The sequence below is a fragment of the Cetorhinus maximus genome, chromosome 3, assembly GCF_964194155.1.
Source record: "Cetorhinus maximus chromosome 3, sCetMax3.hap1.1, whole genome shotgun sequence".
NCBI classification, from domain to species: Eukaryota; Metazoa; Chordata; class Chondrichthyes; order Lamniformes; family Cetorhinidae; genus Cetorhinus; species Cetorhinus maximus.
Window position 1 is genome coordinate 199,860,413 of NC_135881.1, and position 14,825 is coordinate 199,875,237.

The 14,825-nt window shown below is 43.9% G+C and overlaps 1 protein-coding gene across 7 annotated transcripts in view; it reads right to left on the minus strand.

Moving 5' to 3' along the window:
- Positions 1 to 14,825, minus strand: part of trak1a (trafficking protein, kinesin binding 1a) — a 228,174-nt gene that overhangs the window by 45,775 nt on the left and 167,574 nt on the right. For 5 of the 7 annotated variants that reach the window (XM_078539593.1, XM_078539588.1, XM_078539589.1 and 2 more), the window contains one exon: positions 3,654 to 3,730. In XM_078539593.1, the coding sequence (XP_078395719.1) occupies positions 3,654 to 3,730 (77 nt within the window). Of the gene's footprint in view, positions 1 to 3,649; positions 3,731 to 14,825 lie in introns of all 7 variants that reach the window. The other 2 variants (XM_078539587.1, XM_078539591.1) reach the window with 1 other exon arrangement.

A 14,825-nucleotide genomic window follows, 5' to 3' on the forward strand; every position in this document is an offset into this window, starting at 1 on the left:
TTGGAATAGTCGACTCTAGGGGTAACGAAAGCACGAGTGAAGATTTTAGCAGCTGATGAACTGAAGCGGGGACAAAGTCAGGTGATGCTACAGGGGTGGAAATGATGGCACGAATAGGAGGTTGGACACTCATGCTTGGTCAAATGTGACACCAATTTGAGTAGAGACCAACTTCATCACAGGCTGCTGCCAGGGCAAGGGATGGAGTCAGTAGCAAAGGAACGGAGTTTGGAGCGGAGGTCAAAAACAATAGCTTCAGTTTCCCCAATATTTAATTGTAGCCAAGTATGGCTCCAAACAATGGTCTTGAATGTGTTTTTGAATGAAGGCTCGATCAACTCTGCACAGGGCAGGAAGTAGGCCTTCTGCACTAGCTCAGGCCTATACATGCTCGACTAAACAAGGATGCATCCCCATGAACACTCACACCCTGAACTGGATACTAAGGGAATCGAGGGATATTAGGATAGTGCAGGAAGGTGGGAGCTAAGGTAGAGATCAGCATGATTTTACTGAATGGCAGAGCAGGCTTGAAGGGTAGAATGGCTTGCTCCTACTCCCATTTCATATATTCAATTAGATCAGACCTCCAGGAATTGCTACAGGCAAGCAGGACCAGCTGAAGTATCAAGTGGATGATCCATTTTGGATTCTTCCTGGAGGTTCCCACAATCATCGACGCCAGCATTGAGCCAATTCACCTCATGCCACATAACATTAAGCAATTAACTGCATTGGCACAACAAAAGCTATGAACCCTGTAGTGCTGAAGGCCTGTGCACCAGGACTAGCTACCACTGAGCCAAGTAGGCCAAGTGCAACCATGACATTGCCAGCTATCAGCAATGTGGAAAAACACCCAGTTGTGGCCTATTATAGAAAGGACAAACCTACCCTGATCAATTCCCACCCTTTTTGCCTCCTCTGAATTATCAAAGGATCATCAAGAGACACCTACTCACCAATCTCTCAAGCTCTGATGCTCAGGTTGGGTTCCACCAGAATCACTCAGGCCTTCATTCAGGCATGGATGCAAGACAATTGTCTCGAGTCATACTTGGCCACTGTTAAATATTGGGAAGAATGAAGCCATAGTTTTAAGTCCCTGCACCAAACTCCATTCCTTTGCTATTCCGAAGCTTCATTGCTGTGGACCCCACCCCTCTTCCCTAGTAACAATCTGAGATGAAGTCAGTCTGCTCACAACTTTGGTGTCACACTTGATCCAGAGATGAGCTTCTGACCTCATAGTCGCGCTAAATCTGCCTAGTTTCACCTCCGTAACTTCGCCCAACTTCACCACTCTTTCAGCTCATCTGCTGCTGAAACTCTCATTCATTCCTTCGTTACCCCTAAACTTGAATATTCCAACACACACCTGGCTGGTCTACCACATTCTACCCTCCGTAAACTTGGTCAGCCAAAACTCTGCTGCTCATGTCTTAACTCGAAATAAGTCCTGTTCCCTACATTGGCTCCCAGTCAATCAATGCCTCAATTTTAAAATTCTCGCCCTTGTTTTCAAATCCCTCCATGGGCTTACCCCTCCCTATCTCTTTAATAACGTCCAGCCCCACAGCCATCCGAGATATCTGCATTCCTCTAATTCTGGCCTCTTGTGCATTCCTGTTGCATGCAGGACCTTATGGTGACTGGTTCAAAAATGGGATTGCCAGGAGACAAGCTAGAGTCCAGCTCCATTCACATGTTTTCAGACAATGAAACTGAACACGGTTAAGATTCAAATAAGGCCACCCACTTGCTCAAACAACAGAACATCATGTCGCATGTTCCAGTGAAACAGATCAAATAATTTTTCAACATGACAAGTTAACGCTTTGAGAGTTGTAGTGCTCCGAACAACCTTGCTCATTTTTGAAATTTACAAATAAAACTAAATAATTCTGTTATCAAAAGCTGTTTGCACACCAATGATTGAATGGTATTTCATTTCAATTTTATCAAAAATCTTACTCACTGAAACAAGTCACATTTGCCAATATCGCAGTCAGTGCTGAAACGTCACAATTAAATATGTGACGTTATGTACAACTACAATCAATTTTCAAAAGCACAGCAAGTTAACAGGAGGAAACAAAAGTAAATGGCACAATTAGCTAGTACTCTTTCTTAAGTCAAAGGCATCAGGTGAATAAGTTAGCCCTGGGAATATCCTCGAACACTGGTGTTTTTGAGAGTGTTTGCTGGGTATGCCCCGGGTCCTTTGCACTATAAACAAAAGAAAACTCAACTTCATTAGTTAATTTTACTTCGAGCTACCCATCCGTTGCCCCACATACCCAGGAAACTGCAGCCGAATCCCACAATGATTTATGAAACATTAGCTCTCAAGCTATAGGGCAGAATTTAGAACCACTGAGCACTATCTGAAATGACATGAGCTCCAGAGAATAGTTCTGTTGTTCGTGACACTTCAACCTCTCTAGCATATTCTTTCAGACAGCAAGAAAGCATTCAGACAACAAAGTCAAGTTTGCCTATATCATACAACCGAAATAAGGCAGCCTGTTTGTATAATATATAGCAAGACAAACATATATTTAGGTCAGAGTGATTGTCAAATTGTAGTGCCCCTCACTAACCATGCATCATTCAAATTCTAACATTAGCTCGTGCAACCCACAGTTTGCAAAACATTTTAACCACTATGAAATTTAACCATTGCCCCACAACAATCCCTCACACAAGCATGTCTGCACCTTCCTGCCTTCACTTCTTTCCTCGTTCTACCTCACGCCCAGCACTCCCATCACCCAGCCATCTTCGCTGGAGTGTCAACACAAGAAACTCATGCCCATCTTGTGCCTGGCACTGCCTGACTAACATAAGCCTCTATCATCTCTTCATTCAGGATTGCTCCCTCTCCCTTATACCAGTGGACCTCTAACAGGTCCCATCAGGCACACAGTCCATCTACTCTTCCACAGTCCATGGGCAATGCATCGGGAAATAATGTTACCTCCGGTGGTGTGTTACAGTTCACTCTGGGAGTCTGTGTTGCTGTGGCAACACACACTTTTTACAAGCGTGTTGTAGTCTGGAGCTATGGATAGTGATGGTAGAGGCTCCAACTTTCTTTCCATTCCTGGCTGACCAGGAATCTCTCCCACTCTAACCCCCTGCCACTGATGCATATTGGAAGGGTTTGCAGGTTGATACTCAACACATTTGGTCAAGTTATGAATGCACCTTCCTTGACCTTCAAGCCCTGGAGTGGCACTCAACCCCAGAACTTTTGGCCCAGAGGCAAGGACACTACCCACTGCACCACAAAAGACCTCCCCAGTGTTACATAGAAGATCTATTAAAATCTGTACTTTGAACTCGGCCAAGAAATCAACACCAAGTCTCCTGTTTCAACAACGACGTCAAGACACAAGTTGCGCCCTTTAGCACGTACTTTCTTTGATGTATCTCAGGATTATGGCTTAGCTTTTCATTAAGAAGCTTCAGGTTCTGAAATTAAAATCTAGAGCACAAAAAAGGTTTTGAGAAATTTTCAGTGGCTGCTTTTGATGGGGTGTAATGGCAAACCAATTAACTCTCAGCTTTGGAGCGAGTCACCTTGAAAGGAACTTGTCTTGGTGTTACCGAATATATCAAAGGTTAGAAGTTTAAAAACAAACACTTGCCTCTTCTAGCAGACGTGTGACAGCATCAATATCATTGTACGTTTTAGTCATCTGGCCCACTCTTTCAGCACATAGAACTGCAAAAGGAAAGACATTAGCAACTTTAGTCACTGGCACATTAAAAAAAATAAAGAATTTGGCCAACATACAAATGCAACAAGTTCAATGGTCAGAGACTTAATGTTTTCTAATTTATTGGGTTGCTTCAAAACACAAACAACGCTCTGACAAAACAAGTGGAACAAAATTAATCATTCGCTTGATTTGTTTAAAAAATAAATTCGTATTTAGTCAATTCAAAACAAAGTGAGCCATATCCTCAAATGAAAATGAAGTAAAATACCACTGGCACGGAGAAATCTGTGGGTAACTGTGGACTGATTCACTGAATCAAACATTTTACACTAACATGGGTGATGTTATGGAAAAGAGGGAATAAAGACGAAATTAGGTTCAAGTCCATTAATCGCTCTATTTGTGTTTCCAAATGATGCAAAAATAAAGCTCCTTCAGGTATTCTCAGCAAGGGAGCTGGAGACAACCCAGAGTGAAGGCATAAGTGAAGCTCAGAAATAATAGCTCTGACATGGTCAATTATAATGACGCTCATCAATAATGCAATTGTCAAAATCTTTTCCCAGAAACCTCTCACCAATTTAGAACTCCATTTCAATATCATAGCTGACTGGAAATTGATTGCAAGAGACGGTTATTTCAAAATGGAAGGAAAAAAAAAAGAATAAGATGGTTGCTGCCAGAAGTCTTTATAAGGTAACACAGAATATCATGGGAAATTTGAAAGGCCTCGCCTATTCTCATCTGAAATGCTTAGCGCACAGGAATATTAAACAAAATATTGGCAATGAGTAATCCGACAGCAAAACGCTATTGTTTGAGGTCTGCTAGGAAAAGGTAGCCTGATTATTACCAGACTCTTCAAAAGGAGCAAAAAATTCATAGAAAAAAGACATGAAATATGATGTCTAATTTTCCAACAATGACAGCTGCCATCAGCAGTTAAAATGGACTTTTTGGCATGAGTATGATGTTTTCCATAATAAAATATCAATTCGTATGTGTCGAATAACACTTCACCGCTGCACTTGGATGAACAGATTTTGATGTGACAATTTTACATTTTCAATGACCTATATGCAGTTAGTCTCCAAACATCATGTTAAACTAGGTCACTGTACGTCTATATTAGGAGCTTCTCTGTGCACGTACAAGGAGCCACACTGCACATCAACTAGAGAACACAGATACCCCTTTGGCTAAATCATCCATGCTGATAAGGTACCTTCAGTGATCAACCAAGCCTCCCTAATCCAGCAGTTGAGAGACGTAATTGCAGGTTGGTCTGAGCTTCACGATTCAGCAAAAAAAAAAGACTCGTCGTCCAATTCAATTAAGTATTAATTGGATATTTTTTTAAAACGGAGATCTAGCAAAAAGTCACCTTCACGATTGATTGCGCTGTAGGCAATTCAGCAAGCTATTTAAGGAGTCAAAAGGATCATAAAAGAAATTGCGGTATTTACATGGAACTATAAAACAATAAGTTGAAAAGAATTTAGAATAGGGAAGTCTTGCTAAAACTATAGAAGGCGTTAGTTAGACCACACCTAGAATATTGTGAACAATTTTGGTCCCCTTATCTAAGGAAAAATATATTGACATTGGAGGCAGTCCAGAGAAGGCTCACTAGGTTGATCCCGGGTATAGAGGGATTTTCTTATGAGGAGAGGTTGAGTAGGTTGGGCCTGTACTCATTGGAGTTTAGAAGAATGAGCGGCGACCTTATTGAAACATATAAAATTCTTAGGGGGCTCGACAGGGTAGGTACTGAGAGGTCGTTTCCCCTTGTGGGACAGTCTAGGACCAGAGGGCATAATTTCAGAGTAAGGGGTTACCCGTTTAAGGTAGAGATGAGGAGGAATTTCTTCTCTCAGAGGGTAGTGAATCTTTACCACAGATGGCTGTAGAGGCTGGGTTATTAACTATTAATGACCTCAAGGCTGAGGTGGACAGATTTTTAATCAGTAAGGGAATCAAGGGTTATGGGGAAAAGGCAGGAAAGAGGATCATCAGATCAGCCATGATCTCATTGAATGGCGGAGCAGACACGATGGGCCGAATGGCCTACTTCTGCTCCTACATCTTATGGTCTTAATTATGTGCAGCTGAAAGAAGGATGTAAAAAATATCAAGACAAAACATTTCCTTCGATCTTCTGATAAGTTTACAGAACTCAAGAACAAATAAGATCTTTCAGACTCAACACAGCGGCTTGGAGCTCTCTAATAACCAAATGCATTACAAGAAACCCAGTCTTATCATGTTATGCTTAATTATGTACAAAGTCAAGATGATAGTTGATATAAGACGATGAACAATTCCTAAGATGCACTTGTGTTGATTAACAATATAAAAATTGTGCCCCAAAAGGTTGCAAGTGGAAAAACATTAGATTTCAAATTTAAAAAGATATAAATTAGTTTGGGAAGTATCTATGCTTTTAAAACTTCACACCATAAGATTTCACTTCTTAGACACAGAAAAGCTGTCCTTATATCTATAGTTCACAATGGGTCGGCTTCAAAACAATACTCGTCTTCAAATGTAAAGCACTTCTAATTTGGTTTGCATGGTTTTCACTTGCCTGAATCTCAAGTGCAGATAGCACTTAATCTTCCAGAATAAAGCACAAATTATGCATAAGTAGAATCATAGAATGGTTACACAGCATAGGAGGCCATCATTCAGCCAGTTCAACCTGTGCTGGCGCTCTGCAAGAGCAATTTAGCTAGTCCACTCTCCACACTTCTACCATAACCCTTAAGCTGCTTATTCAATTCCCTTTGCAAAGCCACATTTGCCTCCACCACCCTTTCAGGCAGTACATTACAGATCGCAACCAAGCCCAAGCTGTGAACTCAGGTGGAGGGAAGGTTCATACCGCTGGCAGGAAAGGAAATTGGAGTGTGCAGGGCACATTTAAAAGGAAGCTCATAAGGAAGGGGAGAAGCCTTTAGAAAGCTTGAGAACTTAAACACACATCTCAAGCCATGGCAGTCTTCACCCAGGGATGAAGAGGCAGGTCATGAAGAAGGGAATGGGACATATCTAGGTGAGTTAGCAACCAAATGACATTGCAATACAACATCCACCCGCCTGCTCCTTGACATCAAGAGTTTTGTCTTTTTTTTGAGGAGGGCTTTCGTCTTTTCGACATTGTCAGCACAATCTCATATGTTATAACTGCAGTATGTCTGCAAAGAACAGATGGACATGTTTCAGGTCATAGCAGCCCTTCACTATCATTTCATTGCGTCATTTCCATGTTGCGTGACAGCCACAGATGTCCTTGGAGCTAATGGCTCAGCTTGACATCTGGCTCTGCTGATGCATACCCTGAAAAAGGCAGGTCACCACAGTGATTCCCACATATGAAGTTTTCCATGACCATCAGATATGTTGTGTGGCAAGTTGGCAGATGCTGTCAAATAGGCATGCTGGCTCCTGGCATGTCTTCTTTCTTGCTGTACCGTAAAGCTTGGTTAGCTATTGAGGGGGGGTTTTCCTGAAGAACATTCCAGGATAATAATTTCTCATGGGGTATGGTTTTCCACTGAGGTCAGGGCTCCAATCTTGGGGTCAAATGTGGATCCTGACTCCGCGCCATGTCAGAAACACCACAGCGAGTTATTGCAGGGCTGGCCAATTAGTGACCTGAGGGTGCGCGCTCACCATCCAATTAAGCGGCCTCAAAATGATCCTGGAGCGCTGGCCCCTCTGGTCTGCCACCAGGTGGTCACCTTCAGGCATCTGCCGGGCTCCAGACACCATGGGGGGTCCGGCAGGCCAGCTCAAAAACTTCAGTAGGCCCGAGATCAATTCCCTTAACTGGCCTTTTAATAGACCTAACAAGTTGTCCACCACTTGTGGGCAGGTGGCCATTCTATGCCCGATCCAGCCTCCAAGACAAAATGGCTGGCATCAGAAAATTCCATGCCTGTCCGCCACCATTCCCACCCCCATTTGGCACCAGAATCTGCCCACGCGTCCACATCTCATTGTAATGACACCCAGGACATGCTGGAGCACAGTCCTCACTAGGAGGAGGAGCGCCCACCAACATCTGCCCAAGTGCGATCGGCAACCTTCTTACGCAGATGCACGGGATGCAGATGCCAGGAGCGCTTGGAGCACCTTTTGGCAGCATTATTGAATACAGTGGCACTTAGAAGTGAAGAACCACACTAGGGAGGTAGAGAATGGAGGTGGCTTTGCTCATCATTGCCTCAGTAATGATCTCAATGCAATACTGTTCACATGGAAACCAGCACCACAGATTGCTCAGTGTTCCAAGCTGAAAACGAATGAAAGCCAGAGGGAAACAATGCAGAAGGTTGGCTTAAAATTTATAGCATCTGTAAGCGATGTATAATTGGCTTTAGAAGTCAAAAAAAAGTATCCAAATTCAAGCCATTTAAGAGGTTTAAAAAAAACCTACCAGAATAAAGTAACACTCAAGATACAGTGCAAACCTTGTCTTTCGATTGGCAAGAAAATACCAAAGAGCAAACGGCCAACAGTCATCGTAAAGCAAGTGATGCATTCCGATATCTACCCTGGGCAAGTAAAGAGGGAATTCAGATAATTAAATCTCTTAGGAACGGCAATTGCATTTCAAGAGAAAATGCCTTTGTAAACTGGCTGCATATCCTGTGTGGGACAAAAGTCGCATGATGCTGTGGCTTTAACACCTGGTTACGTAAACTGTATCTCCTGACTTTGGTTTGATGGATCCAATGTGAATGACCTGTTTCACTAAACAATATTGTACAGAGCTTATGTAAGAGACTCACGATATTCAAATTCAAGGACAAATTGCAAACAGAATTTAAATAAAATGTTTGTGCACTGAGTCAGATAAAGAAAAGCTTCCTTTGTTTGTTAATTTGCAATCTTTCACTGCGATTTTGGGTCAGGTAGGGATGAAAAGCATCAGTAAAGCTTCTAAAATAAAACTCAAGTCTTTTGATGTAAGGTTGTCGACCTGAAGTGTTAACTCTGTTTCTCTCCACTGTTTCTTTCCTGGCCTGAGTTTTGCCAGGGTTTCCTGTTCTTATTTCAGATTTCCAGCGTCCGCAGCATTTTGCTTTTGTATTTGTTTCCCTTGTTTTCAATTTTTTCCCTTCCTCCTCGCTCTGAGAAGTTTTGACGCTTGCTGTGATGGCTCCGTGAGCAGTTTAACTACACATCTCATCTCTGACTCCAGCATTTACATTGCTGCATAATACCCAAGAAAGTGAGGTGTCCAAATGGACCTCTATTTCCCTCAAGGTAGTACGACAACTTGTATTTATTTAGCATATTTAAATGTAATAAAAGACCTCTCAAAGCATTTCACAGGACTTTTCTTCTATTCATTTTTATGATATAAGCATCATTGGCTAAGACAGCATTCATCATCATCTTAACAAGATGGTGGTGAGCCGCCTTCTTGAACCGCTGTAGTCCTTGTGGTGTAGGTACACCCACAATGCTGTTAGATGGGGGGGGTATGGGAGTTCCAGGATTTTGACCCAGTGACAGTGAAGGAACGGCGATATAGTTTCAAGCCAGGCTGATGTGCGTCTCGGAGGGGAACTTCCAGGTGGCGGCGTTTCCATGTATCTCCTGCCCTTGTCCTTCTAGGTGGTAGAGGTCGCAAGTTTGGAAGGTGCTGTCGAACTCACTTTGTGAGTTACTGCAGTGCATCTTGTAGATGGTACTGCTGCCACTGTGGTGGAGGGAGTGAACGTTCAAGCTGGCGGACGATCTTGAGCTTAAGTTTCATGAAACAACATTAAAATCTGAGCCACAAAAGGAGATGCCTCATTTACCCTACAGTGCTTACTTCAAACTCTGCCCACATGGCAATGGCAGCAGGCTACGTTAAATGCATTGCTTTTCTGTTCTAATATGTCACTTTATGTGTGAGCCTCAGCACTTTCAACAGCCGCACAAAAAAAATATTAGCTTCATCATGTATTCTATTCAGCTGCTTGGGATTATTTTTATGCAAGCTAAGTGGCGAGGTGTTCAGATAAATAAATTCTCTTGCATGCTATGCTTGATCCAAAATAGGGAAATGCAGGGTAGCAGGTTACCCAAGGAAACCTGAATGTGAAGCCAACCCAGAGTAATGTTTCAATGCTGGCTGTAAATAGCTTCTGCATGCAATGAGCTTGGGGTATTCTCCACCTCACCACCGCCAACATTAATTATGCATTTTTAAAAATGACTTGGAAAGTGAAGGGTTGGTGGGTGAATACGTGGGGCCTGAAGGAGGTTCAGCAAAGCTTAAGGACCACAGTAGAAACAGTCCAATTAATTGCACATAGCAAGATGCAACAATTTCCATTCCAATATGGCTTTACTGGCCTTGCAATTTCATCTGACAACAGGTTTAGATGCATAAATCTGTTATATCAGATAGTCAGAAGACTCAGTTGTCCAAATGATGTTGGTAATACAAAAGTGGAGAGTGGCGCTAGATGAATAAATTGCATTTCACTCTCTGGAACCAGAATAAAAACCATGAGCAGCCATTTGATGTTTTATTCTATGACTTTCGACGATGGAGAAAAACAGATGTTGCCCTCTCACATTTGACCTTTTACTTTTAAGGTCACTGATCAAAGCAGTCGTGGCCCTATTTAGGCAATTAGAAAGTTCGGCTGGAATTTTACCAATGTGACGTGGGTCCTACCATTGGGATCAAAAAGCAGCTCCCGGGCCCACACGGGCAGATGCCGGGCTGACTGGGCTGATTTTACCAGCGACGGCCAACTAAAGGTGGCGGCCAGCCTCTCCGAGTTGTGCAGCAGCCGTGAGGATGGCCATTGCCGCCGGCAGGCCCGTCCGTGAGCTGTGGAGCCTTCAGAAAGGAAGGGCTCCCAATCCCACCTCAAGAGAAGCCGCCTCAATATAGCCGGTGGGCTCACCACACCGTTTTGGGAGCGGGGGGTGGGGGGGGGGGGGAGGTTGGCGAGAGAGGGCCATTCCTTCCGGGGCGCAAAATCCGAGTGGGGGGCATAAAATGGCTACCAATAAGCCCAATTAATTCCTTTAATTGGCTGCCCACCTCTGTTTGGCGGGTGGTCAAGCCACTGCTGTTTTTTGCCTTAGACGATGCCTTAGATGGCAGCGGGTACATGTTCGACTTTCCCTCCTGATGACTTGCCACCTCTCCCACATGACTGGTAAAATTCAAGCATTTGTGCCTATCGTCTCGACGATGGATATATCTGTGGAGCAAGAGCAGTAATTCACTCGGGATTCCTTCAGTGCACGCTCCTGTGGCGCAATCTTAACTTCACTGGAGAAGAGATTTGCTTCTACTGGGGGGGTCTTCCTATTGTACGATAACTGGGAGCAGATCAACATTCCACAACACCACCCACTAAAACCACACCTATTTCTGACAGGGAAGCTTTACACTTTTTTCCTCCACATTGCAGACACTGCCTTTATACTTTAGTAACAGAACTGATTCTTCAGATAAAAGGAGGTTTACTCACCCCTCCTGGGCGAGCTTTGTTTCACTGGCAAACGATTAATTGGAATTCAGAAAGAGAGAAAACATTTTTGCCCCATGAGAAATATTTGGGCTGTCATTCAACCAGAGGTTATCAATCCTTTATTGCTGTAAGCAACCTCGTAGCGTCCAAGCTTTCAAGATTATGCCATACCAGCCACTACGTGGTGTTCACCACGCATCAAGATATCTGTTGCAATAAAGGATCTCAAACACACTGCGCTGCAGTTTACTGCTTTGTTTATGTGGCAACAAGCACCATTTCAGGGCACCGGTTTTTAAACATTATGTACTATAGAAATCCAATAAGCAAAAATTACATCTACCCTTGTGCCAGAAACCCAAAACTGCAAAACAATAAAGCCTGATGGATAAAGCCCCCTTGCACATCAGCAGGAAATAAACCACAAGTCAGTATTACTTTTACTGATCATAATTTTCATGCCTTTGATTCGGCATATTAGAACACCACAAACAGAAACTTGCAAATACATGTATGTAATTGTGTGCACATACGTGTCCAAGTGCACATGCAATGCGTGTGCGCACACACACACACACACACACGCACGGGGTGGATCCACCCATTCACAAAGTAAATTATCTCTAGTGTTGATTTAGGACTTTGTTCAAAGGGCAATTTCCTGGGCACGACAGAAAGCACTTTCGCTCCTCCACAATTATAACGCCCGCCCATGGTGTATGACAAACAAGCCACCACGTGTGCCTATAGCAACCAAAATATGACAAGTTCTCCAGTTCCAAAGAAGAGTTGTATCACACTTGAAACATGAACTCTGTTTTTCTCTCTCCACAGATGCTGCCAGACCTGCTGAGTTTTTCCAGCGCTTTCCATTTTTATTTCAGGATCTCCGGCGTCCGTAGTATTTTGCTTTGATGACAATTTCTGGAGTTAGCCAAAGCAGAAAGAATCCTTTCTGAAAACCCCCAGTTTTATAAGCTTGGACCAAACTTCAGTTAGTTCCATCTCATCTGCCAGAGTTTACCTTTCATCATTGAATCCAGACAGCAGCACTTCAAATCTGCAAACAAGCTAAGCAGTTTACAGCAGCCCCGAAGGCTCTGATATTGAATAATTCATAAAATCACAGGCTGTTACAACACAGGAGGTGGTTATTGTGTCCATTGTGCCTGCTCTTTGAAAGAGCTGTCCAATTAGTCCCACTTCCCCGCTCTTTCCCCATGGGTTTACAAATGTTTTCATTTCAAGTAGATATCCAAATCCCTTTGAAATTTACTATCGCATCCCGTGTACTCAATTTCTTCTCTTATTAAACACTCCTACCACATGCAGAGTCAGATTCAAGGATCCAGCAGCGAAAGAACAATCATAATCCCTACACTTAGTTTCCAATAACTGTCGTCAGTAACACCATCACTGTAACAACGTCGTCAGGAACGACCAAAGCAAATTTCACACTAACCATGCGTAAGGATTTTGTTTCTGTATCTACATTTCAAGCTGGATATTCATCATTAATTGTACAATGGTAAAAGAAAATCTAAAGTCTGTTTTACGAATAAGGTGGAATTATGGGGTCAAGAGGGAAGGAGGACTGGGCATGTTTATGATTGTGGAGAAAAACACATTGTCGTGACAAATCATTAAAAAAGATGTTTCTGGGTTCATACTCAAACGAGACGCATCCTATCGACCTGTTGGACACAGTGCGATGCGTCTAGTGTGTGTGTGTCAGGAGAGTGAGCATGTTTTCTGCTGGCGTGTGTTAGTTTGTCTCACTTTTTCAGCCAACAGCACTGGCTAGCAGCAACGCAAAAAGGAGGGCCAAATATGGAAGTCTCTCCCTTTCTGTTCAAAGCCATTCTACTAGCAAGTCCTCAGCTCTGACTCCTTGTGGCGACACAAACTGGGTCCCTCGCAGGCCCGGGCTAAAGCTTCAGAGGAACTGGGAGGAGGTTTGGCCCCCAGGCATGCAGTGTGCAGGCCGACCGGTGTGTGGATACACACTGGCACTCATGACCCAAAATACTGGCTGTGAGCTAACAGCTCCACTGCCTTGTGGATACCTCGAGAGAGTTAACGGCTCAGGTAGTAAAACCCTGACAAAAAAATCTGGAGTGGAGCACAAAGGCGGTCTTGATGTCTAAATCTGTCACCTTTCCAGTAACTCCTGCAACCAAGCCGGTGCCAAATATAGTGCTTTGCATTCCTTTGGACTCAACCAGGGAGATCAAGCGGGGGGGCCCTGACATCCCAGCAGCCCAGGGTCTCCACAAGTTTTGCCTAGGACCGCACCCTGGTGAAGACACTCTAGTTTTGCTGCATTGTGTTGACACAGCATGGGAAACCCCAGTTACCAGTGATAGGTTGGCGTAGAAAACGGATGCTACAGGATGTCTGATGGTGGGAAAGACCATCAATGTCCCAGTGATCAGTCACCGCTCACCTAAAGTCAGGCAGCCCCCAACAATAAGCTGCTGACCTGCCAGGGCCCATCTGTGCCAACGAGTGCTTGGAAATTAGAGTTTCTGCTCGACAATTGAATGGAATCCATCACACCGGGCAAAACAAAACAGAAAGAACATGCCAACTCTTTGATTGACAAGCTGGATTGTCCGGACCACATGCATGCGATTGACAGGCTGCTCAGCATCAAGTGCAACATGGCTGTAAATCGAAACACGTGGGCAGGGTGTAGGCTTTGCTGCGAGGAACTCAATACTCTCTGTGATTGAACCATTTGAGAGGGGAGTTCTGAACCTGTTCCCTCCATTTGCCTCAACTCAAACAGAGCCAGTTAACCATGAGTATCTGTGCTCCAATGCTGTACTCCACGACAAAGATGAAAGACCAGTTCTATGCAGAGCCTGACTATCAGCAGCATCCCAAGCCAGAACATCTTTACTCCTGGGGGGATTTCAACACAAGAGTGGGTGCGGACCATGAGGCATGGCCCTCCTAGCTCAGATATCATAGGCAAGGAAAGGTAAATGAGAACAGCGATTATCTGAGCTTTTCTGCTAATGCGAGCTTTGTGTAACTAACACCTTCTTTCAGAACAAACTATGCCACAAGGTGTCCTGGAGGCATCCAAGACCAGGGCACTGGCACCAGCTGGATCGGGTCATCACCAGACAAGACCCTCTGAACAACGTCCTCAAAACATGCAGCTACCACAATGCTGGCCGGGTCACAGGTCACTCCTGGCATGCACCAGGGTTAGGATGCAGAACTGGAAGATCTACAATTGACATGATCTTCTCAGTCTGGAAGCTGCAAGAGAAATGCCGTGAACAAAGGCGCCCACTATATATTGTCTTCATCGATCTCGCCATTCGACCATGTGAGCTGAGGCAGTCTATTTAAACTGGAGAAAATTGGCTGCCCGCCAAAACTGCTCAATGTGATCTCCTCTTGCTGTGACATTATGATGGATAAGGTCAGTGATGACGGGAAAACATCAGAACCCTTAAAACCACAGTGGGATCAAACAGAGTTATGTTCTGGCGCTGATATTCTTTGGTATATTCATTTCTTCCCTGCAGTCACATGCTTTTAGGTCATCCACAGAGATTGTGTCTACTTACATACCAGAACTGGC